The sequence below is a fragment of the Carettochelys insculpta genome, chromosome 16 (genome assembly GCF_033958435.1).
Source record: "Carettochelys insculpta isolate YL-2023 chromosome 16, ASM3395843v1, whole genome shotgun sequence".
Classification (NCBI taxonomy): Eukaryota; Metazoa; Chordata; order Testudines; family Carettochelyidae; genus Carettochelys; species Carettochelys insculpta.
Genome location: NC_134152.1, coordinates 21,449,134 through 21,475,172, shown reverse-complemented (window position 1 = coordinate 21,475,172; position 26,039 = coordinate 21,449,134). Strand labels below are relative to the sequence as shown.

At 43.3% G+C, this 26,039-nt stretch overlaps 1 protein-coding gene across 3 annotated transcripts in view; it reads right to left on the bottom strand.

Annotated features, from left to right (window-relative positions):
• The window catches only part of TMC5 (transmembrane channel like 5), a 57,442-nt gene that overhangs the window by 23,305 nt on the left and 8,098 nt on the right, over positions 1-26,039 (bottom strand). For 2 of the 3 annotated variants that reach the window (XM_075010503.1, XM_075010505.1), the window contains 10 exons: positions 18,634-18,801; positions 17,643-17,857; positions 16,185-16,292; positions 10,272-10,388; positions 9,602-9,701; positions 8,101-8,191; positions 7,486-7,734; positions 5,998-6,149; positions 5,234-5,378; positions 1,355-1,510 (listed from right to left, as the gene is read on the bottom strand). In XM_075010503.1, coding sequence (XP_074866604.1) covers positions 1,355-1,510; positions 5,234-5,378; positions 5,998-6,149; positions 7,486-7,734; positions 8,101-8,191; positions 9,602-9,701; positions 10,272-10,388; positions 16,185-16,292; positions 17,643-17,857; positions 18,634-18,707 — 1,407 coding nt within the window. In that variant the 5' untranslated portion in view covers positions 18,708-18,801. The remainder of the gene's footprint in view (positions 1-1,354; positions 1,511-5,233; positions 5,379-5,997; positions 6,150-7,485; positions 7,735-8,100; positions 8,192-9,601; positions 9,702-10,271; positions 10,389-16,184; positions 16,293-17,642; positions 17,858-18,633; positions 18,802-26,039) is intronic. The other variant, XM_075010506.1, reaches the window with a different exon arrangement.

The window sequence follows — 26,039 nt, the reverse complement described above, 5'->3', positions numbered from 1 at the left end:
CTTGTCCACACCCATGATAAGTGGTTATCCAGCTAATTAAAATCACACTGGACAATGCATATTGCCAAATGAAAGTGTGCCAGATTGGAGAGGTTCAACCAACACAGGTTGAACCTCTCTTATCCAGCACTCTCAGGACACGACCGGTGCTGGACAAGAGAACCTGTCAGACAATGGGAGGTCAATCTTGTCTAGCACCTTACCAACATTTTCACTGCTTTCTGGGCTCTAAGATGACATTTAGGAGTAAGCTACAGCTACATAACAGAACAGAAAGCTGACAGCCCGGACTTGTTGCTATAAACAAATTTTATGGGACCCCAGGAAAGTTGGCCACACTCATGATAAATGGTCTTCCAACTAACTAAAATCATGCTGGATTCTGGATGTTGCCAGATGTCATGATCATGAGGGTTACCCAGCAGCCTGGGAGTAAAAGGGTTAACCTCCTTAGTCAGGTGGGGTTGGCCTATAGGAATGTAGGTAAGAATTGAATTTTGGCTCCTCCCTTCTTCTGTTCTCTGTCTTTTTTCTTCTTCTTTCCAGCCATGAGGGAGAGAGACACAGAATATCTCCCTCCAAGAACAGGCCCTCCAATCTTCTGTAAGTAGTAGTAGAGTTTAGATAGATCCATTAGACTTTATTGTTTTATGGTTTGGGAAGTGGGATCTGATGTCTGTGCACTTTTTAGAAATGTTCTTTTACTCTCCTTGTAACTAAGTTCTAGGCCCATGGTGGAGACTCCCCATGTGTTTTACTTTGTGACTCTTCCATCTAGTCACGAGGCTTGCAACACGAATATTGTTGTAATAATAAAAGTTCTCTCTTTTTCTTTTTATTAACTTGGTATTGGTTAATGTTTGTGTCCTGGTTTTTTTTTTACTTTTGGGGCTGAGATTTCCCAAGCAGTCTCTCGCTGGTTTCCTTATTATTACTTGGGTGGTGGCAGCGAATTTTATCCCCAAAATCTAAGGTTTTTAGGATTTTTGGGGGGAAGTTTATACCAAAACCTGGTAGATAAGGTTCTGTAGGTACTTTTGCTGGGCGCCACTTCTGCATTTATCTTGCTAGAGTGAGGAAGGAGCCATGACACCAGACGAGAAAGTTCCAGGATAGAGAAGTTCAACCTGTAGCACCTAGCACAAATGAAGCAACCCTTCCTGCTGCCTAAGCCTTGACTGTTTAGTTATTAAGTTATCACAGATTATATAAACGTAGTGGGAGAAGCAACACCTCTGCTGCCTTATTGTCTTTCAAGCCTTAATCATGAACAGTCATAAGCTCTCAAGAGTTCAGCATACCATCATTGAAATCTGTGTTTTCAGGGTAGCAGTTCATCAAACCAGGTCCTTACCTGTAGGTTTTTTCTTGAGAGGAAGTAAACACCAGCACAACAAGCAGCTGTTGTTCCTAAGGAAGCCACCCAAACAATCAGATGAACAGCAATACGAGCAATTTTCTGTTTCAGAGAAAGGTTCGAAACCTCTAAGGTCACTTCAGACAGGGATTCCTGCAATCAAACAATTGCTAATTAGCCATGGGCCTTAGGCAATAGAGTATCTTCATCTAACTCAGGGGTGCACAAAGTGAGGGGTGGGCTCCCTGTGGTGGGCTGCTGGGTCTCAGGCTCATCCGTCTCATTAAAAATTACATTATTCCGTGATGCACTTTCGTGGGACAGGCCCACTTCATCAGATCAATCTCACTTCCAATACAGACTGACATTTATCACGAATGTGGCCAACTTTCCCATTTAAATGTCAGTCTGCATTGGAAATGAGACTGATATGATGAAGTGGGTCTGCCCCACAAAAGTGCATCATGGAATAAATCAGTCTGTTAGTCTTTAGAGAGCTACATTTCTGCTGTTTGGGTTTGTTTTTATGTCTGTGCATTCACATTTATATGCCAGCTAATGAAAGTTTTTACATTCTACAGACTTATTTTGTTACACATGCCAAAATGTTTTTTTTGCCCCCCTTATGAACATAACCGAAATATCCATCGGTTTAGATTACGTTAGATATGGCAGGGCTGATTATTGCAGGGATGAAAAGCAGGGCCAAACGTAAAAACTTTGCTCACCCTGATCTAGCTTTTACCTTGTGCCATCAATCAATAGATCTGAAAGGTTCAGTCAGAGTCATGTTAGTGTGCCTCAGCAAAAACAAGGAGTCCAGTGGCATCTGAAAGACTAACAGTTGTATTATGGCACAAGCTTTCATGAGTTGCAACTCACTTCATCAGAGCCACGAAGTGAACAAAAAAAAAAAAAACACAAACAAACAAAAAAAAAAACAGACAGCAGGGACACAGTGATGGTAGTGTTACCTCAGAGCTAATTCCATCGGGGAATGTGGATAAGATCTCAAAAGTGATTTACAAAGGTTGTTGGTATCACAACCCCATTTTACAGATGGAGAAATGTCGTCGAGAGAGGGGAAGTGACCTTTGCAATGCCTCCCAGCAGACTAGAGGCCAAGCCAGGAATAGAACCCAGGCGTGGCACATGACCAGAAAGGGTTAAGCAGCTCCCTGGTTAACTGACCCATTCAACCCTTAGAGACTTGAGAAAAGCACGTAAATGGTAATTAAGGCCTGTCAGTGCTAGATGGGCTCAAACTTATACAAAGCTGTATTGTCAGATATTAAAGGGGATACTACATATATGTGTTTACTTGTATCTTGTTAGATATTAGCCATGTAAATAGACAGTACCTGTCTATTACTATAGCAATTGACTCAGAGATCAAACGGTGCTATTAAGATTTAGATGGATCTTGGGTGAAATAGTGTCATTGGCCATGTCTCTTTAAAGTTTGAGCTAAACTGCGCAAATGGATAAATTACCTTATATAAATGGATAAATTTATGTAAATGGATAAATTTTAAGCTAAACTGCTAAGTGGATAAATCACCTTATGTAAATTCATGTGGCTGGTGTAGTTTGGGAAACGGAAGGTTACACCAAAGGTTCCCTCTGGTGAACTGGGTTTTACCCACAAAACCTCTTGACTTAATAAACGTGTTAGTCTGTGGGGTACCACAGGACTGCTTGTTATCCAGGGCAGTTTAGTCACGAAGCCACTAGAAACCTGTACAAAAGGCTCTTAGGACTGGATCCTTTCATGTTAGACCTTCTTGATGCTTTGCAGAGGAAGCTTGAGTTGCAAGGCTGAGATCTCCCGTTCCACATAGATCTCCCTGAATATGAACACTGGACTATAACTTCCAGACTAGTTCTGAAAGAACTGTCTGCATTTACAAAGCTCACCATCTCTACTATAAAACTGATCTTAGAATTGTAATCACTTCTATATGTATACTGATCTTTTCACCAGGGCAGTCTTCTTTTTGAAACGAATTTCAGTTTAGTTAATGAGAATGGGCTGTAAGTATGTATTTGGGTAGATCTGAACTGTCCATTAATTTGGGAGGTAATGTATCCAAACATTTGGGACTGGTAGAATTTTCCTTATACACTGAGAGAGATTTTGGCTATGGTTACACTACAGCACTCTGTGGCAGAAGTCACTGTTGGAGGAGATTTCCCTACAAAACTTCTGTTGACAGAGTGCAGCCACACACAAAAGCTAATCAGAAGAACACTGCCCACTGTTCTGGATGTTTCAACAGACAGGGCAAGGCCCCCCAGAGCGTCCACACAGCTTTGTTGTCAACAGAACCTTTTGACAGCAACTTTATGCCTCAAAGCTTTGAGGTAGAACACTGCCAGCAAAAGTGCTGAGTTTTGTCAAGATTCTGTCAACAAATCCCACTTTGTGTGCGCGCTCCATGAGTTTTGTCGACAAAACCAGGGTTTTACCAGCAAAACTTGCTAGTGGAACCGTAGCCTTTCAGTGATCATCATATCTGACTTGGGTATTTGGGTTAAAGCCCAAGGCTGGGTTTCCATAGGGAAACGGTGTTCTGGCTTCTGTGCAACCTGTAAGGTATTGTAGAAGCTGTTTTCTGCTGGCTTGGTAAATCTAAGTATTGGAGTGTCCATGAATTTTGGGGAATGTCTGTCCCCTTCTTCTGCAGTTAGCTCTATTTGATTAAAAACCCAACATGGCCCCCTAGGGTCCCAGTCACGCCAAGTCTCCTATATCCTAGGCCAGTGTTCTCACCATACCTGTCGAAGTGACTACTCAAAAGAGGAGAATAGGTGTGATCTCTGAAGCTGTGTTTATACTAGACCTAGCAGTAGACCACTGATAAGTTGATTTCAGCTAAGCAATTGGTGTAGCTAAAATTGCGTATCAGCGGTCGACTGGGATGGCTATTTACATGGGGAAAGGTTGATGGGAGTGTTTCTCCCAGCAACCTTCCTTAATCCTCCCAACTTGCGGGGAGTTCCTTGGTCGACTTTGACCCCAGAAAGTGCCGTATGTGCGTAGGCGAAACAAAACCACAGAAGATTGACCCTCAGTGGGTCAATCTGCCACAGTATTGTGGCTGTATGCTTAGTGAGGGCCTTGCAATTGTACCTCCCATGTCTAGTGCAGTCTCTTGTACAAGCTTCACCGTACTTCATAGTTAGGACTAAACCTCCCAGTAGGGCATGTCCGTGTAGGCGATCCAACATCAAGAAAACTAACGATGATGAAAAAAAGGGCCAAAAATGAAGGGAAAAAACCCCCATGAGCTAGGTACAAGGCACCATTTGTTCATGTGCACAGCCATATAGGATATGCCAGAACAAGGGACGAAAACATGTAATGCAGTTAAATCAGCAGAGTAAAACAGATAATGCCAGGCAAACAGCAGTGTGTTCTCCCTACCTTCTAGCGAGAGACCACCATTTGGCTGCAGGTTAGGAGAAAAAAAATAGACCTGGGCAAAGAGTTATGCTAGTCGTAGAGCTTCAATTGCCAGGGGAAAAAAAAAGTAGCTTAAAAAAAAGTTCTTTTTTAAAATATGTTGCGAAGCCATGTCAAATAAGGCAGGGGCTCATAACAGAAAACCTTCCCATAGTCACCTAGTGGAGCAGGAAGAAGTCGGATCACTGAAGTGAGTCTGTGCTCACGAAAGCTCATGCTCAAAACTTTTCTGTTAGTCTATAAGGTGCCACAGGACCCTTTGCTGCTGTTACAGATCCAGACTAACATGGCTACCCCTCCGATACTTGAAGTCTCAGATGGCACTTTCTTAAGCAAGTCACACATTCAAACCAAGAGTTAGAGCTGCTCACAGGGGGAGAGAATTTCTTTCTGATCCGTTTTATTCATACCTTTATTTGCGTACTGAGATTGCTTTGCTTCAGCTTCACAGCTCTCTCATTGGTTATATTGAAATCCCAGATGCAGAGAAGCTTGGCTGTCCTTCCCGCGTACATCTGAGGGTTAACGAAGTTCTTACAGAAGGATTTTCCCATGCTGCAGTAGAAGTTAGTCACATGGAGGAGATCAGTCTTAGGGAAATGCAAGGATGTTGAAGAAGACTGACCCGAAGGGGGTGGAAATCAATCTGGCAAACTACAGAAGTCCACTCTCCTTGCCTAGTGAATGTACAGTTCAGTTATAATCACTCTCTTTCCCTCTACAGTCAGGTCTCTACGTATTTTCCTGCTTCCTGGCTTCTTTTCTCCCCTTCCTTGTCCGGAATGGCTGTGTTTGAAGGGCTACTTCTACACAGTAAATCATTCGAGGACATTATGCACAGCAGCACGCATAACGGGATTACACTCAACTGCCTAAGCCATGACTCAAGGGGCTCTGCAGGGACTCTGCACCCCACTGGGTGGCTCTGGCAGGCCATTTGGACCCTACGTATCCCTAAACTGGCAAAATTTGCTGACAGTGGATTTAATGTCATCCAATTCCTTTATTACCAACAAGAACCAGAAAGAGGAATTTGTTAACAGCAGCATGTCCAAACTAATGGCCAAGGATTTTACTTCTTACTAGTAACAGACATTAAAAATGTTAATAGCTTTTGTGTCTTCATGCAGTTATATTCATGTTAAAGTGCAGGAGGACTATATAGTTACTGTACCTGTACACCAAGCTAAGGAAGCAGATGATGAAATAAATCCCAATAGTGAAAATATAGGCTAGCTGCATGTTATAGGAGGAGTTGTTCCCAGTTTTTGCGATTGTAGAGTTGGTGTAAAAACCATAGTAGAGCACTGTTTTTCTAAAATAACCCTAAAATGATATGGAAATGGGGTTAGCGCTCAAAAGAAATGGTGTTGATAGAATATCATGGAGCTCTCAATGGTCTGATCCTGTAAAACATGATTGACAGGAATAGACTCATTCACCCCAGTGAGCTCACGCTTGCTAGTAAAGTTTTAGCAGGATTAGGCCCTTCCTTCTCCCCCAAACCCCCAACCCCTCATCCTACTATTGATCACAATTTTACAGGTGCTGAGTACTTCTTGTGGCCAGTGGAGCACCCCTCCTCCAAGGAATCAACATGAGGATCTGCAAATGTGCCACACCTTGCAGGAGTGTGCCCTAGTTAAGATTATTTCAACTGGGATTAGATCCATGGTTATCTGGCCACCTTTCTCAGGAAGAATTCTGCAAATACTTTAATCCCTTATCCCAGCACTTTTATTTGCATCCAGAAATTTAGGAACACAACAGTTTTACAACTGAGAACCATGAACTGAACCACACAAATGCAAAACTGCAAGAGACTCTCCAGCAGAAATGTTCATCTTTACCCTTCTTAAAAGGGTGACATGGCATCCTCACGCTGAGAAGGTCATAGTTACCTACCAGCCTGGATTATAATTTCACTAGACAGACCTACGATCAGTGTACAGTGGAAATGGTGCAACTGTCTTGCAAAGACCAAGTGGAGAAAAAAAAAATCCCTCTCCAACCAAATAAAGAAACCAAATAATGATAGCTCAGTGTCAGTAAAATTAGTACACTATGGGATACTGGGATGTCTTCTCTTTAAATTCGTCTTCCCTTAAAATTATTTACACCATTAGGACCTAAATACCTACATAGATCTCACCACAAATTTATAGGTCCACCCAGGCAAAACACTAATGACTTCAACAAATCTTTATGAGGGGAATTGCCCATTCCTGGGGGAATTCACAGCTTTAGAAATTGACGTCCTCAACATATCTGCAGAGGAAGGATAGCGTGGGAAGATTCACTGCTAAGAGTGACTTAGGCTAATGCAGAAATGTTAAAGATTTGTGCCCATTCAATCACCTGCTGAGATGCTGTCTTCAGGGCACCATTTTTTTAACTGGAGACAAATTCCCTAGGTATTACAGTCAGATCAGTTACAGGCTTGAAGGCAGCTGTTAGTTGGTTATGACTTTTGTGCAATACAGAACTATAGGTCAAGTGAAAAAATTGTATAGTAACCAGAAAAAATTAAGAACACTATTAAAACTTCTACCACTCCACCCAGCTGTTATTGGAAAATACTTGTGGCTGTTTTTTAAAACACATTAGGATGACTTCTCCCTTGCAAACAAGTACTAGTTTGGGTCCAGCTCTACATACTTACAGCCCCAGTGAGAAGCTCCAGACCATTGAATGAAAGGTTGTTTGGTCCTGGTGCTATAAGTTGTGGGATTGTTATGAAGCTGAAGTTCACAAGGAATGAGAAGATGTTGAAAGTCAGTAACCATTTCAGAAAAACAAAATAGGAAAGAACGCTGGTTCCAAACTTGCCACCAATGACTTTCAGAGTCTTCTGCCACAGTTGTAATAACTGCAAATATTCTGACAGGCCATTTTTAAACCGCCGATAGGACTAACATGAGAAGGAAGTAGAAATAAGATAATTAATAGGTAATCTGTGCTGTATCACAAGAGCAGTAAATCAAATTACAATCATACAAAAGACAACTCCACATTTCTCATATCTGTAGTTGTAAGTTACATTTTCCCTGTTTCGAGTTCATGCAATTTTTTAGGTGCTCTTCTGTGACTTGAGTTCCTGAGCGCTACCATAATTCAAACTCAATAAAACAAACCATACAAAGGCACCTGGTTCTCTGGCCCAATGGAGCATAAAGGTAACACAAGGTAATTTGTTATTTAATACTGGCGTTAGCAATGAGATCTTAGTTTAAGAAAATTTAACTCAGCTTGTGTGAACAAAGCAGGTTGCACTTACCAAGGCTGTGTTGTACAGACACTGTGTACAACAGTTAATCTGAGTACTGTAGCTCACCGATTTTTTCGTTTTCTCCATGAGAACTTTATTCCTATGGAACAGCAGGGAGGATGGTGATTAAAACAATGAATAACTTCTCATTTAACATGCCATGTTGTGTTTAACAGATTACACACATGCTCAAGGAACACAGCTGGGCAGGATATTGCCAGTTACACTTTGGAGAGTTGAAAATTTTTAACAACCTAAATCAGGACAAAAGTTGAACACGGCAAAAAAATTCCTATCTGGAAAAAGAAAAAAAAAAATCTTTTTCAATCTGCGTCAATCAAAACATTTCATTTCAATTTCAACATTTTAAAAAACAATATTTTCAGCTTAATTAGCTTTACATTTCAAAACAAATAATTGCTTCAACCAAGAGGAAAAAAAATCAGCATTTTTCATAGTAAAATTATCAAAAATCATTGACTTTTTAAAAATTGTTTAAAAAAATTTCAAATTAGAAATTCATCTAAAAATCAACCTGATTTTGAAAACAGTTTTAGCTTTGACAAATCGGCATTTAAAAAAAATGCTGAAAAATTCCTACTCCACTTTATTCAGTCACAGCCAAAAAAATTACTCAAATGCAGACTTCAGGGAGAGAGATTTGCTATGTGTCTATCTGTTAGCAAGCAACCTGCCAGGAGACAGACACGTCTAGTACTAATCTAACCTCCTTACAATGGCACTGTTATAGGATAGATCAGCCATTACCTTCACATTCTTTTGCTTAGCTTCTTCTCCACTCTCATTGCTGAGAACTCTTTTGAAAAATCTTTAAAAAAAGCTCCATCCACATTTAAGATAACATTTCTTATAGTAACAGAGCAGGATATTACTGTCAAACAAGATGAAACACTGTCCTCTTCCAATAAACATACACATTGTGCCATCCTTATGAGGCAAATTATCATTCAGTAAGATGCTACTTTAAAACATAAAAGCAGTCATGTGGCACTTTAAAGACCAACAAAATAATTTATTAGGTGATGAGCTTTCATTGGACAGACCCACTTGTTTAGATCATAGCCTTGCCGGAACAGACTATAAAGCACAGAAGTCCAAAAATTGTTATCAAGATTGACAAATCAGAAAAATTGTCCACCTTGATAACAATTTTTGGACCTCTGTGCTTTATATATTGAGTCTGTTCTGGTAAGGTTACAAACTGAACAAGTTGGTCTGTCCCACAAAAGCTCATCACCTAATAAATAACTTTGCTAGTCTTTAAAATGCTACATGACTGCTTTTTTGTTTTGATAGAATACAGACTAACACAGCTAGCTCTCCGTTACTACTTTAAAACATGTTATTAAGCTATTTTCCCATTGTTTTATTCCATAACTGCCAGTGAATCTAATGAGGAAATATGCAGACATCTGCATTCAAGTAGGTGCTGGAAACAGTATGAATGCTCACATTAGTACTTAAGTTGTAACAAACATTCTGCTTTTACCGGATGTCTCTTTTTTCTTTCATGGTCTTCGGTGTCTTCTGAATTGCTTTAACTGTCTCTCTGTTGGACATGCTTGCAAGATTTTTGATCAACTTTTCTTCTGTGAATGGGGTATACAAAAAAAATTTACATATACATATCCATTCAGAACGTAAGATGATAACATCCTAACTTTCGTATAAAGAATGAGAGGAGGACGACAGGAAATAAGACATGCAATATGCACTGCTATCAAGATTTAGCTAAACTATGAGAAATTGAGAGCTAGCGACAGCTAGCAGTGGTATTGCACTAAATAGTCCTAGTTTTCTGGAATGAATGTTTCTGGAATACAGCCCCTTTGAAGAATGCAGGTTTTTCATGCCTTCAAAAATAATTCGTATCCAGTGATGGTTTATTGTTAGTGCAATGGATTAGAATACAAAATTAGCAAAAACACTGACACCAAGACTTCCATAAAGGTTCTTTCTTGCTGTTTGTTTATTTTTTCCCCTAGTGAGGTTTTGGTTTCTGCATTTTTATAACACACAAACAGTAAACTGAAAATTAATTTTGTTTTAACAAGATTTTTAGTTTTTAGTGCAGATAGGAACAGAGTACTTTTGCTGAAGTACATTTATCTGGGATAAGAAGTCATTTAAATCCCCCACCTCTTCTCTAAGCATGCTACCTTGTTTTTGTTCGTCTTCATTATATCTCTCTGCATTTGGGTCTAGTCTGAGAATGCTGGGAGGCATCTTGCAGACTGGGTCAGCTTGTCTTCTGTTAGTTCGCTGACTGAGGCTAACTGAACGAGACATACGTTTTAGTGAACCAAGACATTTATTGCCATTTGGCTTAGCCAGACCTGTTCATTATGCATTCACTACCCACATAGCCCAGTTAAATAAAGGGTGCCCATCCTTCCACATTTAGATGTGCAATTTTTCAGACGTGAAAAACTAAAGTGAAACTTCATCCAGGACAAGTGCAGCATCCTACATTTGGATAGAAGAATCCCCTGCACTGCTACAGGCTGGGGACCAGCTGGCTAAGTGGAAGTCCTGCAGAAAAGGACTTAGAAATTACAGTGGACAAGAAGCTGGATATGAGTCAACACTGTTCCCATGTTGCCAAGGGGGATAACAGCATATTGGGCTGCATTAGTAGTAGCATTGCCAAGCAGACTGAGGGAAGTATTGATTTCCCTCTATGTGGCACTGGTGAGGCCACACCTGCAGTATTACATCCAGTTTTGTGCCTCTCACTGTGGAAAGGATGTGGACAAATTGGAGAAAGTCCAGCAGAGAGCAACACAAATGATTAGGGAGTTGGGGCATGTGTCTTGTAAGAGATTGTGGGAACTGAGCTAATGTAGTCTGCAGAAGAAAGGTGTGGGGATTTGATATCAGTCTGAACCTACCTGATGGGGCATTCCAAAGAGGACTGAGCCAAGTTACCAAGCTCTTAGTGGTGACAGATGACAGAACAAGCAGCAATGGCCTTCAGTTGCAGCAGGAGAGGTCTAGGTTAGATGTTAGGAAAGCCTATTTCCCTAGTAGGGTAATGAAGCACTGCAAGGGTTACCAAGGGAGGTGCTGGAATGATTTCGTTGGGGTCGTCCTGCTTTGAACAGGAGGCTGAACTAAATGACTTCCTGAGATCTCTTCCAACCCTAATCTTCAATGACTTTTAAGGGCCAGTTTGGGATATATGCAGGGGAAATTCTACGAAACATACACTGTCACTGATTTCAGTGAGATTAATGCTGGAATAACAGCATAATTCCCCAAAAAAAAGGGTATCTGGATCTGGCCTTAAGATTTAGGCCCCCCATGTTCATATCAAAGTTGAACACCTCATCTTACCCCACTCAATGCTTCTGTTTGGTAAAAAAACTAAAAGAGGAATTGGTACTCGGACAGTTCCTCAGCCTCACCTCCTCAGCTTAACCTGTGGATGGGGCTGCCGAGGTGCTAGTACTCAGTACCAGCAAGTAACAGCACAAAAAAAGCATTGCCCCATTCCAATATTCAACACCATGGACATTGCTATGTTCACTGGATGCTTATACCTGCAGCTGTTGAAGCGGAAGAGCTGGAAAGACAAACACCTTTTCCTGATCACTATCAGCCACCTCAGGAGAAGAGGCAGGCAGCTCAGAACTGCATTCCTCTTCTGGGGTTAGAAGACCGGAAAGGCTGAAGTGTCGGCTAACAGTGACACACGTTCTCTTTGTGGGTCTTCAGCAATTTCTACCTTCAGAGTTGCACAAACACTGGGGACAGTAGCATTCGTATTCAGAGACGATTTTCTTTGTGTCCATTTAAAAGAATTAGAGAAAGGAAAATGTGCTTGTCTTTTTTCTGAAGCACTCCCTGGTCTCTCAAGGGCTGGACAGTTATCCTTCAGTGGGTTGCTCTGGGTATCCATTTCCCAAACACTAGAAATCTTGAGGGGAAATGTATGAAGTTTCTTTCCCTCTATGTTTTATAATGTGGAATTCCTCTTCAGTTAAATTTAAAAAAAAATCTATTCTCTCCTGCCCCCACACAGATCAGGTGTTAATCAGATCTACTTATATCTTCCTAAAAGTTTAAAGATGAGCCAGAATAGCTAAGGAGAAGAGTTTTCTCCAGCATATCTGGCAACCACTCTGGAAGAGAATTCTTCATTAAATGAATTCTAGAACCAGCAAACAAAACAATTGTCAAATAGGTCACAATACAGACATTACAGGATGCTGAAACCTGATGGATCCGCAATATAGTCAGTTATGCAGGGCACAGACAATAAATTATTACTAGTGCCATTATTCTAAGACTGGCTAGACAGCAGAACACAGTCAAAGAATCAGTCCTAAACTACACTATTGCAGTTCCATAAGACATAAAGGGTATGTTGAATCAACTGTAGGCACTACAATAGACCCTGATTTACGTGGAAGTTTCGTTCTTGTGCAACCCCACAAGTCAAATTTCACATAACTCGGGGAGCTGGGAAACTGATTAGCACAGCACCGCTGGTCAGTTTCCTGTCTCCTGCCAGTGGCTGGAGGCTGAGAGCCTAGTTCTGGGCTCCCTGCTGATGACAGGAGAGGGGAAACTGACCAGCACCCCTGCGCTGATCAGCTTCCCCACTCCTGTCAGTGGCGGCAGCCATGAGTCAGGCTGCCAGCCCTCACAGGAGCTGGAAAACTACTCCTGTCAGGGGCAGCAGCCTGACTCTCACCACTCCTGACAGGAGCAGGGAGGCTTTTGCCCCTGACAGGAGTGGGGAGCTGGTTCCTGGCTCCAGGCTGCCTGCCAGACACAGGAGCTAGGAAACTGACCAGCACTGCTGCACTGGTCAGTTTCTCAGCTCCCCTCTGTGGTGGGCCACTCATAGCCAGGCACTAGCCCCCGCCACTCAGTTGTGTTAACCCAAGATCCACACAACTCAACTCGAGTGCATGTATCTTGGGGTTCTACTGTGCTCAGAATAATCCTTCACATTCAAACGTGATGGGCCAAATTCTCTACTGGTGTAATTCCACTGCTTCACCTAGGGCAGCAGTTAACTCACAAAATTAACTAAAAAAAAAAAAAAAAAATCAATTGTGATTAACTGCACTGCTCAGCAGCAGAATACGAACTGAAATTTATTCAATATTTTGGATGTTTCTCTATATTTTCAAATAAATTTATTTCTGTTACAGCACAGAATACAAAGTGTAAGGTGCTCATTTTATATTACAAATCTCTGCATTGTAAGAATAATGAAAGAACTATTTTTCATTTCCCCTTGTAGTCCAGTGCTATCTTTTGATAGTGAAAGTGTCACTTACCAATGTTGATTTTTTTTGTTACATAACTGCACTAAAAAACATACCATTATAAAACATTAGAGCCTATAAGCGTGTTCAGTTCCATTTCTTGTTCAGCCAATCAAGTTTGTTCACATTTATGGGAGACTAGCAGATACACCCGGCACTGCTCAGCTCTGAAACCAAAGCAGTTTTTTGAAAACAAATGAAAAAACTGTACATGCTTTTCAGTGATAGTGTTTTTCAAAAAAGAGGAAAGATGAAGGCTGGAGTGAGGGTTCGGGGTGAAACAGGGTGGAGGGTGGCTTAGGGCAGAGGGCTGGTAGGGGCTCAAGGTGGGAGGACTTCGTGGCAGGGGATGGGGTGAAGAAGTCAAGGCAGGTGGGAGGTGCAGATGCTCAGGCAGAAGGTTCAGGACAAGGGGCTGTGAAGTGAGGGTTGGGGGTGGATTTGCCAGGGCCACCTGTGGCAGTGACGGTGGTGCTGGTCCCGCAGCAGCTCCTTCCAGGGAGACAGTGCAGCACTCCCTGGCCAGTGGCTCCTCTGGAGGGGGTCACGGCTGTACTCCCCAGCTAACAGCTCTGACTGAGCCCTTATCAGGTGGGGCTGGGTCTCTGTGGGCTGGCCTCAGCCTCCAGCTTTGGGGGCAACCCCAGCCTGCTGCAGACCCCCAGGCCCTGCACTGGTCTGGGAGGGAGGCAAACTGGGGGCGGTCCCCAGCAGCCCCCTCTCAATCCTGCATCTTGTTTGGTGGAGAACGGCGGAGGCTGGCCAGGCTCCAGGGTCTGCCTTGTGCCTCTAAAGAGCCCTCCCTCCCCTGGCAGCCTCCAGCAGGCTCCACTCCCCCTCAGCCTGCAGGCTGTCTGTGAAGGGGGGACAGGCTCCAGGCACTGTCTCCTGTAGCCTGCAAGCTCTCTGGGGTCAGGCAGGGGTTGCCAAGGAGCCAGGCTCCAGAGGGCTGCCCCCCGCTGCAGACTGAAGGTTGTTGAGAGTGGGCTTAAGTGGGATGGCCCCCTTCCAGCTGCCATGCAGCCTCTGGGCTGTCTAGGTGGGATGACGTTCCACAGGCTGCCCTCAGCCTCCAGCACCTCCCCCTGTGGTCTGCAGACTGTGCTCCCTCCAGCAGCCCCCCGTGGCCTGCAAGCTCTCCACAGGAGAGCAGGCTCTGGGTTTGGGGCAGGGGAGCTACTCACCCAGCCTTTGCGGAGGGCAGGGTGATGGAGCCCCAGCCTGTAGTACTGCAGCTGCTCCCACCCATCACTCTCAGTATCTTGTCCTGCCTGTCTGTGCTCCCTGCTTTCACCTCCCTCCTCCTCCTGCCCCTCCCCTCCTTCCCACGTTCTAGAGAAACAGCCCCTTCCCAGCACTTGCCACTTTCCAAGCACAGTCAAACCCCAACCTTGCTTTAAGTTAGGGTAAGGGGAAACTGCCTACCGATTTTCATGGTCACAGCTCTTACGGTTTCAGAGGAGTTCTTGAACAAACAGCACTGACAGATAGATACACTAAGAGAGAGAGAGATGCTGCTGCTGCCTGTTTCTTGTTTACAGAGTCATCTGGAAGTGAGAATATGGCACTTTTGTAGTAAATCGCCAGGTATTTACATGGCAGAAATGCTAATCATTCACATGCTGGGCCAGCGGTGCTCCACATGTAGTAGCTCCCTATGCGGCACATGTATAAGGCCATCGCAGGCTGCAGGCAGCACTAACTCCAGTAACCCCAAATTCCCAGTCCTCCCCACCCCGCCTCCCAGCCCTGTCAGCCCCGAATCCCCTATTCCACCTCCTGGCCCCGTCAGCCCCAGCTGCCCCACCCCAATCCTTTACGTCACCTCCCAGCCTGCACTTCCACAGGCCGCTTTGCCCATGCCACCTGCCAGCTCACAGCTCCAGCCTGCTGGGCCACTCACTCCCCTAACTCTCCTCCCCACCCCCACAGCCCCTGCACCTCTGAGCACAGCCCTGCCCCACTGAGTGCCTGCACTCTTCCTCTCTCCACAGCGGATGGAGGCTGCACAGAGCACCAAAAATCTTAAGGATGGCCCTGACACTCTGATGTGGAAATTACAGAGCCGAAAGACTCCAAAAAAGAAAAATCAGCCTTCTGCTAGTGGCACTTGACTCAGACGATGAAAATGAACTCACACTGGTTCACTCTCCTTTGGGTTGTTATCGAGAAGAACCCATTGCCAGCATGGACACATATCGCCTTGAATGGTTGTTGATGTATGAGGGCGCATGAATTTTTAGCACTTCTGGAACATAACTATCTTGTGATGGTCACTACACCACTGCCCCACAAATGTCTGTTCTCAATTTCAGGTGACATTGTCAACAAGGAGAAGGTAGCATTATCACCTGCAAATTATAACCAAATGTTTTTGTCTGAGTGATTGGCTGAACTAGAGGTAGGACTGAGTGGTCTTGTTGGTGCTTAAGTTTTACGTTATTTTTGTACTTAATTCCATATTTGTACGGTCAACTCTCAGGATAAAGAGATTGCATTACAGTGTTTGTATGAAGTGAATTTAAAAAGTACAATTGCTTTTGTTTTTATAGTGCAAATATTTGTAATCAAAAATAAAGTGAGCACTGTACACTTTGCATTCTGTGTTGTAATTGAAATCAATATATTTGAAAATGTAGAAAACAGCCAAATATATTTAAAAAATGGGATTGTATTAATGTTTAACCATACGATTAATCGTGCCATTAGTTGCAATTAATTTTTAATTGCTTGACAGCCCTAGTTGCAATATTCTCATTTGCCCCTTCATCTTTATGCCTTCGGCTTTACCTCCATTAGACACATCAGAAGATCTTTGTGCAGAAGGACCATCCATGGCATGGAAGGTGGGTGGAAGTGTATATACTTCTTCTGGCTCATCCTCAAAGGAAGGATTAACTGTTGGAGGGAAAAGCAAAAATATTAAGCTACAAAGAAATGTTTAAACTTGTTCACAGAAGACTCTGTTTGTTGATATAGTAATAAATGCCGTGCCACTGTGCATAGCACGATAAATCCCAGAATTATGCTCTTCCCTCGTTCTAATACTGTGCGCCCATTTAAGTCAATCATCTATTGCAAAGTTGCATTATGCTTAGACTTTTTAAAATGTAGGTAACTAACATCAGTTCTTGTTTTTTCCTCACCCCAAGCACAACCTAAAGGAAAAAACAAACGAACACTCTGGCATGACAGGGTGGAAATAATCCTTGCTAAAATCTTCCTGGTTTCCCAAAAGGGTCACTTCTGTAAAACACACTCTATCCCAACCTGCTATGGATGCAAGGCTCCTTCAGAAATCAAGATGAGCTGGTACGGTACAAGATGAGCAATTATCGGGCACTCAGTTAACCAGAGAGCTCAATAAACCCATATTTCTAACACCTCTCAATTCAAATCATCTGTCTACTAATGAAGACTAGTACACTGTACATCTCATTTTGCAACTGCATATTGTACTCTACAAAAGAATAGCTCCGTGTTTAGAACACTGGCTTTGTAAACTCACGGTTGTTGGTTCAATCCCTGATGGAGCCTTAAGGGTCTGGGGTAGATTAGATTTAAAAAAAAAAGATCTATCAAGGATAGTAATGGCTTCTGCTCTGAGGGCAGGGGATGGGACTACATGACCTCAAGGTCCCTTCCCGGTCTATAACAAAGACAAGTAAGCAAACTGAAATCGGGGATTTATTCAGAAAAGCAGCTTCCAGGGTGTGCCACTGAAATGAATATGTGATGATCCTATTATCTCCTACACCTTCTACATCTAAAGTGATAATTTAGGTTGCTAACGATTAAGGAGGCACACTGCAATAGCCTGGAACGCCAACTGAATCAAAGTTTAAATTATATTCTGCATAGTTTTAGCGTTAAGTGCATTTTTAATGATCTGGTGTGTGCTGTGTTGCCGATAGTGATATGTAACGTCATAAGATGACACACTGTACAGAAAACTACATGTATATACACACGCACACAAGTGTTTCAAGAAATCAACCATTCTGTAGTGCAGTACTACCACTGGATTGGGGAGTACCTGTGTAATATTTTACAGTATTCTAATTCTTTGAAAATTGGCATTCCATTGATAAATTACAGCTCTCTGTTAAACAGAAAATTCGATAAACTGGCACCCACCCCACAGCCCCTCTCTCAAAAGATAACAGAGCTTTTGCTGTAATTGGCTCAACCTCAGGAATGGATCCACAAAATATTGTATATTAGACATCGGCTTTTAGAATTACATACTATGTGCATTTCCATATGGATTTGTATTGCTCACAGCCAGCCTTGGTTCACTGTGGCTATACCGGAAGCCAGGCTGCAATGGGGCCATTGGTATAGCCATGGGATGATGATCCTGCTTTCCTTGTTCTCTCCCACCGTGACCTTCATAGGAGCCATCGGATGACGAGTCATCATACATTGAGTAATCATGAAGGTTTTGGTGAAATCTCCTTCTGCTGCGTGAACAAACAAACAAAAAGGAGGACATGACAGTGAGCAGAAGGATAAGGTGTATCTATTCAGATTTGTGTTTAGAAGTGCAGGATTCAAAATTACTTTTGATATAAATAAACGATCTTACTTTACCTCCATATTGTAACATTTTCATAAAATCTAACACTTCGAATCCAGATGTCAAAGTTCTGATATAAGCACCAATCATTGACTGAACAAAAGAGACTAAAACTTCACCCCCACTGAAGATAGCAGGAGGACTGCCCAAGGTAAGTACGTACATAAGCATTTATAAAAATCAGGCACCAAGCATGCAGCCAATTTATTGGCTGCATGTATGCTGAAAAAATGATGGAACTAACAAATCCCTGGTACCTGCAGCTTTAAATCCTGGAACATAATCTCAGAGCCACTATGACACGTAAAAATATGAACAGAGTAGCTGAAGTCCTATTGGACCAATTTCTGTTAGTGGAATAGACAAGTTCTGAGTGGCACAGAGCTGTTTTTCAGATCAGTATCTTCTGCCAACAGAAGTTGGTCTGATAAAAGATATTACCTCACTTTGTCCGTCATATCCTGGGACCAACATGGCAAAATCATCACTGCAAAAGACAGACTCCAAAGACAAGTAGGGATTAAAATGAATGGCAAAACCAGAACTGGTATCAAGTTCCCTCCTTCTCTCCCCACACATATCCATGAGTTCTAAATATTCAATTTCTTGTATTACCAACAGTACTGCTGGTCAGAACTTTTATAAATTACTTCAACTTGCCTTCCGTCATTTTCCCATGTGTCTGAGTAGTGATAGTCTGGGTCTTCAAAGGCTTCATTATACTGGTAAGACATGGTGGAATCTGATATCTTGATTATGGCAGAGAACTCTTCAGGTGAAGAAGTCTTTTTGCTTCAGTTTTATATTAGAGGTTGATTCATTCTGAACCTAGTAGAAGACATAAATTAGATCCAATAGATTTTTCTGCCTAATAACAAAGAACAAAAATAATAAACCTGAGCACCTGAACAAGACAAAATGTTTTTCTTCTTCCTCAACTAATAATGAATAAAGCAATAAGACTCATATAAACAGAGAGCAGTATTGAGTGAGTATAGCATCATCTGGGTCCTATGTACCCTCTGGACAACAAGTATTTACTGACAATTACAAAGATCGCCTGTTTCACTGTGTAGAAATACAAGTCCTTATGTAAAAGTAAAGCATTTGACTTCAGCATGAAGAGTCTGTATTGTGATACAAGGTCAGAAAGGGTTAAACATCCTGCAAGGGAAGTGACTCAAATTCAAACTTTTAGGGAAATACTGGTAATGTTTGTGGGGTGAGGTTGTGTGTGTTTACATATATATTACACTGTTCAAGATTAACAATGTACTGAAACATTTCCCATCTACACTGTATTCACCTCTCTTTGAAGAGTATAGCCAAATCTGTAAATGACAGACAAATGCTTTATGTTAATCCATGTAGCTAATTACTGGTGATGCTTGGGAGATGGGCAACAATGGAAACCTCCAAACAGACCTATTGCTTGCTCAGGAATGAATGGTGAAGAGGCTGCTAGAAAAATATATGAAAGACCCTGGAGATTCTGATCCTTTTTGTGCCAGATCTGCTTAAGCTTCACTGCGGAAGTCTGAGTCAAAAGACTGAGATCTCCAAGCCTGCCTGGATTCCTCCTGCATAATATGGACAGTAGACTGACAGGAGGTTTGAGCCAGTGCCGTGCACGCGGGGGGAGCCAGAGCTGCATGTGCAAGGGGGTTTGAATGGGGCTGCACGGGGCTGAAGAGGTTGAGCCACAGACAGGGGAGCAGAATTTTGAGTTGTATTTAACTCACATTAATGCAAGTTAAGCACAACTCAAAATTGCACATTTGGACAGATTACTGTACCATACTGCCATCCTGCCTACAGCCTTCTAATTATATCTGATGAGGTTCTTCTGAGGAGTAACTACCATTTGTGCTGAACTTCATGTTTGTTAAGTGGATAGATGTCCATGAAGGGCTAGGTGACCCTCAAGTCATCTTTGTGTGTAACTTCAGTCGCCGGAGACAAAGGCTAGTGGAGTGAAACGCTGTTAGGTAGGTTATGGGCAAAGTTTTGTATAGCTAATATGTATAATTAAGCTTTTTGTATTTTAGGGAGTTGACCCACTGGTAAACATATAGCTGAGTTAGCAACTGTGTAAGAACCAATAGTGCAAGTTGGCTGTTCGTTGCAGTTTTACGTTTTCACTGTACTACACAATGCTTTTGCCGTGTAAGCACGCCATGCCTCCTTTTGGGATGGAGTAGGGTTGTGGTAGCTCTGTTATTCTACCAGACGGACCCGGAACTTATGACAGTACAGCTCAATGATCAGTATCAAAGTGGCTAATTTTGGATTCGGGGCTACACCGCCTAGTGGCCAGAGTCAGTGTAGTGGCCCTGGGGCTCCTGCCTGGACTTGTTGGCCCAAGTCAGATGCAGCCACCATGGAAGGATGGTGGCTGGCATAGGAGGATTTGAGCCAACTCAACTTGATCCCACCCCGGGTCCCTCTCTGCAGTGATTACGTCTGCCACTCAAAAGGGTTCTACTGCAGCAAACAGACTTTAAACAGGTGGACAATATCTTTCACCTCCCTGGACCACTTCCTGCTGTGGTTTCAGAAGCTGTGATCTTGGTTCGTGGCTTCCTTGGCATGGTCAGCATCCTGAAAGTCAGACTCCCGCTGGTTGATTGTAGGTAGCAGGTCTCCGAGATCTCTGATTTCTGCTGTCACTCCTGAACTGGAGCCTTCACTGAGCGTGCTTCCTCATCAGTGGCCAGCCTGGACTGAGCTGCTTACCTTTATACTAGCGCAGCAGTTGGAGCATGCTCAGAAGGGTTTGAAAGATTGGATTTTCTCCACCTATAGTGTGGGATTAACTGTTTCTCGTGCAGCGAGGAGTATGCACACCCCATCAAAAGTGGCGTACGAAAGACTTCAAGAAGCATAATTAGAGCCAAGTAAAATTGAGAGAGAAGAGCTACTAAAATTTCACGGGGAAACTCACATTAGTTCCTGGGAACCAGTGCCATTTCCAAAGTCATCTTTTCAGAATGTGAAGGCCAGGATGTGCACTTGGCTCTTGCTTTTGGTCAGCAAAAGAGATTTACAAAATTGGAAAGCCCTGTCATTGGTGGTTTGTATTGTGCTATAGTGTCATGTGATTAAAATTTTCACGTTAAGTGACGACACACTTTTGTTTAGGTAAGTTTCCAATCAGTTGACTCTCTCCATCATTCTACTTATTTTTTTCCCCATTGCCTGTCAGGTGGAAACATTTTTTACTGTAATTTATCTTGACATTGCTGTCTGTGTCACCGCCCCACTCCCATGCTTCGTGAAAACTGGCTTATGAAAATGAGTATGCATAACTTGAAGACATCCATTAGCCAGGCTGGGCTCCAAAGGGTCGGCAGCAGGCTGGGAGGGCTGGAGAAAATGAACTGGCAAATTCCCTTGTTTGGGAATGATCAGATCCCAAAAGGGACAGACCAAGGAGGTCCGACCTGTAACAGAAATACACTCATCCCTCGCTCTACGAGCACAACTGGTTCCCAACTTTGTGCTCACAGGTGAAAACTCCTAAGAGGGACACTAAATTACCATTACAATATACTTAAAAGTCTCTGATTGGTCCCTAGAGCTGGGCAAAGGAATGGCAGCAGGTGGTGCTGCTTTTGAAAGGTAAGTGGACCATGGGTGGCAGAGGGTAGCGAGGGGGTCTTGCTGCCACAGGACGACGGAGGGCAGGGAATCAGGCTGCCGCGAGGCAGCAGAGGTTGGGGGGTCGGGCTGCCGCAGGGCAGCGGATGGCGGGGGGGTATTGCTGCCGCGGGGCATGGGAGGAGGATCAGGCTGCTGCGGGACCGGCAGAGGTTGGTGGGGGTGATCAGGCTGCCGAGGAGGGGCACGGGTCAAGCTGCTGTGCGTTGGGGCCGTTCGGCAGGGGGGTCAGACTAGGGCAGGTTGGAGCCAGGGGAGGGGATCAGCCTCATATTGGAAGGGGAGTTCACTTGCAGAGTGAACAAAGGTAATAAACCTGTCCCTCGTTTCAGCAAGTACTTGTTAGTAAAGTACTTGTTTAACCAGGGATGAGTGTATTAGGGAACATTAGGAGTGGCAGTGAGGTCAACCACAGCCATCCACTTATGCAGTGGTTCTAGATCTTTGCTTTGGTGATCCCTGTCACAAGCAAGCCTGTGTGTGACTGTTTCCTATCAATGAAAGACATGTGTTATAGCTAACACTTTTGTACACAATGGAATAGAAGCAGAGTTTGGGGCTGACAGCTTGTGACACCTTCCCCTCCCCTGTAACAACCTCAGGACCCCCGAGAGGTCATCAAATCCTGCCATGTAATCTTTTTCTTTTGTACAGTAGCAACCAATAAAGGATCACAGAGGCAGCTTTGTCCTGGCTTGGTAAATCTAAATATTGGAATATCCACCAGCTTTTGGAAGTGGCTACCCCATTCTTGGGGTTCACTCAAACCAAGTGACCTTCGTTGGCTGCCCTGGGACCTCAGAGTGTAGAGAACAAGATACGAAAAGTCATGCTTCTGCTCTGCTCTGCTCAGGCCTCAGTTGGAGTACTGTGTCCTGTTCTGGGCACCACATTTCAAGAAAGAGGTGAAGAAATTGGAGAAGGTCGAGAGATGAGCAAGAAGAATCATTAAAGGACTAGAGAACAGGAGCTATGAGGGACGACTGAAAGAACTGGGTTTGTTTAGTTTAGAAAAAAAGAGAAGATTGAGAGGGGACCTGATAGCGGTTTTCAAATACTTAAAAGACTATTATGACGAAGAGAAGGAGGAGGGAGAAAATTTGTTGTCTTTGGCCTCTGAGGATAGGATAAGGAGCAATGGGCTTTAACTGCAGCAAGGGAGGTTTAGGTTGGACATTAGGAAAAACTTCCTAACTATTAGGGTGGTTAAACACTGGAAGAAATTGCCTAGAGAGGTTGTGGAGCTATTTAAGAGCAGGTTAGACAGACACCTATCAGGGATGGTCTAGAAACTATGGACAGTGCTTGGTCCTGCCATGAAGGCTGGGGACTGGAATTGATGTCCTCTCAAGGTCCCTTCCAGCTCTAGTGTACTACAATTCTGTTTAAAAAAAATATTTTCCCCAACATTTTGACAACATAGAAATCATTGTTTTAAACAAATGTACAACAATCCAGCAGTACTTTACACACAGGCTGATCCTGTTTCTCTTTAGGTACGTTTCACTGACAGCAAACTGTAGCCAAACTCCTGGAATTCGCGTGGATAGAGAGATCTCCAGGGTCTTGTAGAGAGGTGGTTAAGCATATCTGGTCATCTCTTCATTGTTTAAAAAAAGGTAGTTTTTCATACTGAGATAGTGATCTTACTGTACCAAGGCACTGTAATTTTTGCGTCTATGTAGCTAGTCAAGGTCAACCTGGAGTGAAGGAAGTACCTCACTGAATGCTGAAAACACAGGGCAAAGGCCCAGCAGATAACACCCCATAAAGATATCCATGTTTATGCAAAAAGACATTAATACCAATGTGTTATACTAGATTTCCTATTTCCAGATCTGAAGAAGTGGGTCTGCCTCATGAAAGCTATTAAATTATTTTGTTAGTTTTAAAAGTGTTACAGGACTGCTGTTTTGTTTTGTGATAATAGATCAAGTTATTGTATGGTATAGGTCATGAGCATGTCACACAGCTATTAATGCTTTCAATTACTTGGCAATAAAAACTGTACTATGCAATTTAAATCTATTCTGCAGTTGCCCATCCCACTTTGCTAACAGTTACTGAATAGAATCTGGTATTTGCCCACATGAGACTACAAACATAAGCAATTGACACTAACTTTTCATGTTGTTCTGGTTATCATTCTACGCACATCAAGATAGACCAAAGATTGCAAGATAATTGAAGTAACATTATTACGTCAGTAATCAGCTGTTCAGATTAATAAGTTACACAACTGTACATATCTTTATACACCGAAAAACCAACCTAATTCTTCTTTGCAGCAGACAAAACGGGGGTTTTGCTTGAGGAAAGACTGACTCTGTTACTAACACAACAGAATTTTTCCTTGACAGATAGCACCTGATCAATGTTTTTTTTTTTATGAATTGGTATGTGCTAGATAAAAAAAAAAAATGGTCTACCATTTTTTTTCCCGTCATTAGCACATTCACTTCAGCCCCAGCTTAAAAGAATTGCCAGGTTTACAGTCTAGTCACAGCCTACAGCGGAGAGCTGGCTGGAAAAAAAACCCAGACATTTCCCTCACATAAAAACCTTAATTTTTGGAAAACAAAACACATTTGTTTTGATTCAGCACAAAAAGTCAAAATTTGGTGTTTTACCACAGGAAAAGGGTTTTGTTTTTTTTTAAGAATGTGATTTGGAAGAAACAAAATGGAATTTTTTAGCTTAATTCCCAGACTGCCAATTCTCACAAGAACTGGCTGCTTTTGGAGCTGGCAGCCCACCAGCGAGCAGATTTTGTGGCCCTCCCCCCTGAGGCTCTGGGGTGGGGCCAAAAATGAAGGGTTCAGTGTGCATGAGGGGTCTTCCAGGAAGGAAGGGGCAGGAGCGGCTAGGTGTGGTGGTGTAGGGTCTGCCTGAGAGGTTGATACAAGAGCAGGGGGAGATTGGGGGCGGATGCAGGAATGGGAGGCACATGAGGACAATGTGGGGGTGCTTATCTGCACAGCTTCCTGGGGACTCACGTGGCAATGCCCAGCCTACCGTTTCCCCCTGCTGCTCCCATTGCCTGTGATTCCAGCCAATGGGAGCAGCAGAGGGAAAGCTTCCAGGCCAGTGCTTCCATGTGCTGCTATTCCCTGAGCTGGGGGAGGGGAACAGCAGCACACAGAGCTGCTTCTTCCCCCCACACCAGGCAGAGCCTGTGGGCCTCATCTGAGCCCAGCTTGCCTGGATCTGGCCTGCAAGGTTCAGGACTCCCCTCTGCCTGGGGCAGGGAGCCAGCACTGGTAGTTCAGCCATGCATGGTGCCGGTGAGGGGCACAGTGCTGGAGTGCCCACCTCAGCTCCCCTAGTGCAGGGGAGCCCCAAGCCTCGCGAGCCAGATCCAGGTTGCAAGTGTCCCCACACCTGATTTAAAGTTTGAAGATTGCATCAACTTAGCATTTTTCAGCAAAAGCATGTTCACCTGACCAGCTCGACCTTGGAGATACACAGGCTGCCATGTTTTTCTGCTCTGCCCGAGGAAACAGAGCCCTCCCCATGCCCAGGGGGTCAGCAACCAAAATAGCAAGAAGAGCCATTTTTTGGTAAAAAAAACAAGTGCCACAGTGCATGTGAATAAGACTTTATTCAGAAACATGGATACAGTATCATATCCCACAATCCACATTGAGCATGCCACCGTAGTTAGCAAGAGGTATGGCGTATCTCTCACACACACACAGGCAGATAGGGCGGCTCAATATCACCATGGTGATTTATGTCTCAACCAGCAGGTCTGGGTGCCCAAACCAACCTGCTTACAATGCCAGGGAGGGGGCATGTGACTGCTGGTGTAATTCCTTCTCGATAAATTGCTGTTCAGGCTTGGGTTAAATTCTTGTGTTTGATCTTTTCCATGGGAAGCAAGAGTAACCAACTCCAGCAGGAGCCATTAAAGAACCAAGCAGGGCAAGTGTAGGAGAGAGCTAGGGGAAGAGATATGCAAACAACCCTCCCAGGTGTTCAATGCTTTAGATTGTTATTTACATAAATTACCAAAATAACTGAACCAGCTCGATCATAGTCTGTTATTTTGATATGAAACAGGCACAATTTTAAAATATTGTCATAGAATCTAGTTTTTGGAATAAAATTACCCCAGGAGTATATAGGGCCCCATCCATTGCCTTTTCACCAGGTTCATTAGAGAGGAAGGGGGTGATTAGCAGACCATGCGGTGCCTTCTTTCTTTGTGACCTCTGATACGCTCCTCGTAGACAGCAAGAGCTAAATATTGTCATCCTAGAACAAGAAATCTTGTGGCACCTTATAGACTAACAGATATCTTGGAGCATAAGCTTTCATGGACAAAGACCGCTTCATCAGATGCATCTGATGAAGTGGGTCTTTGCCCAAGAAAGCTTATGCTCCAAAATATCTGTTAGTCTATA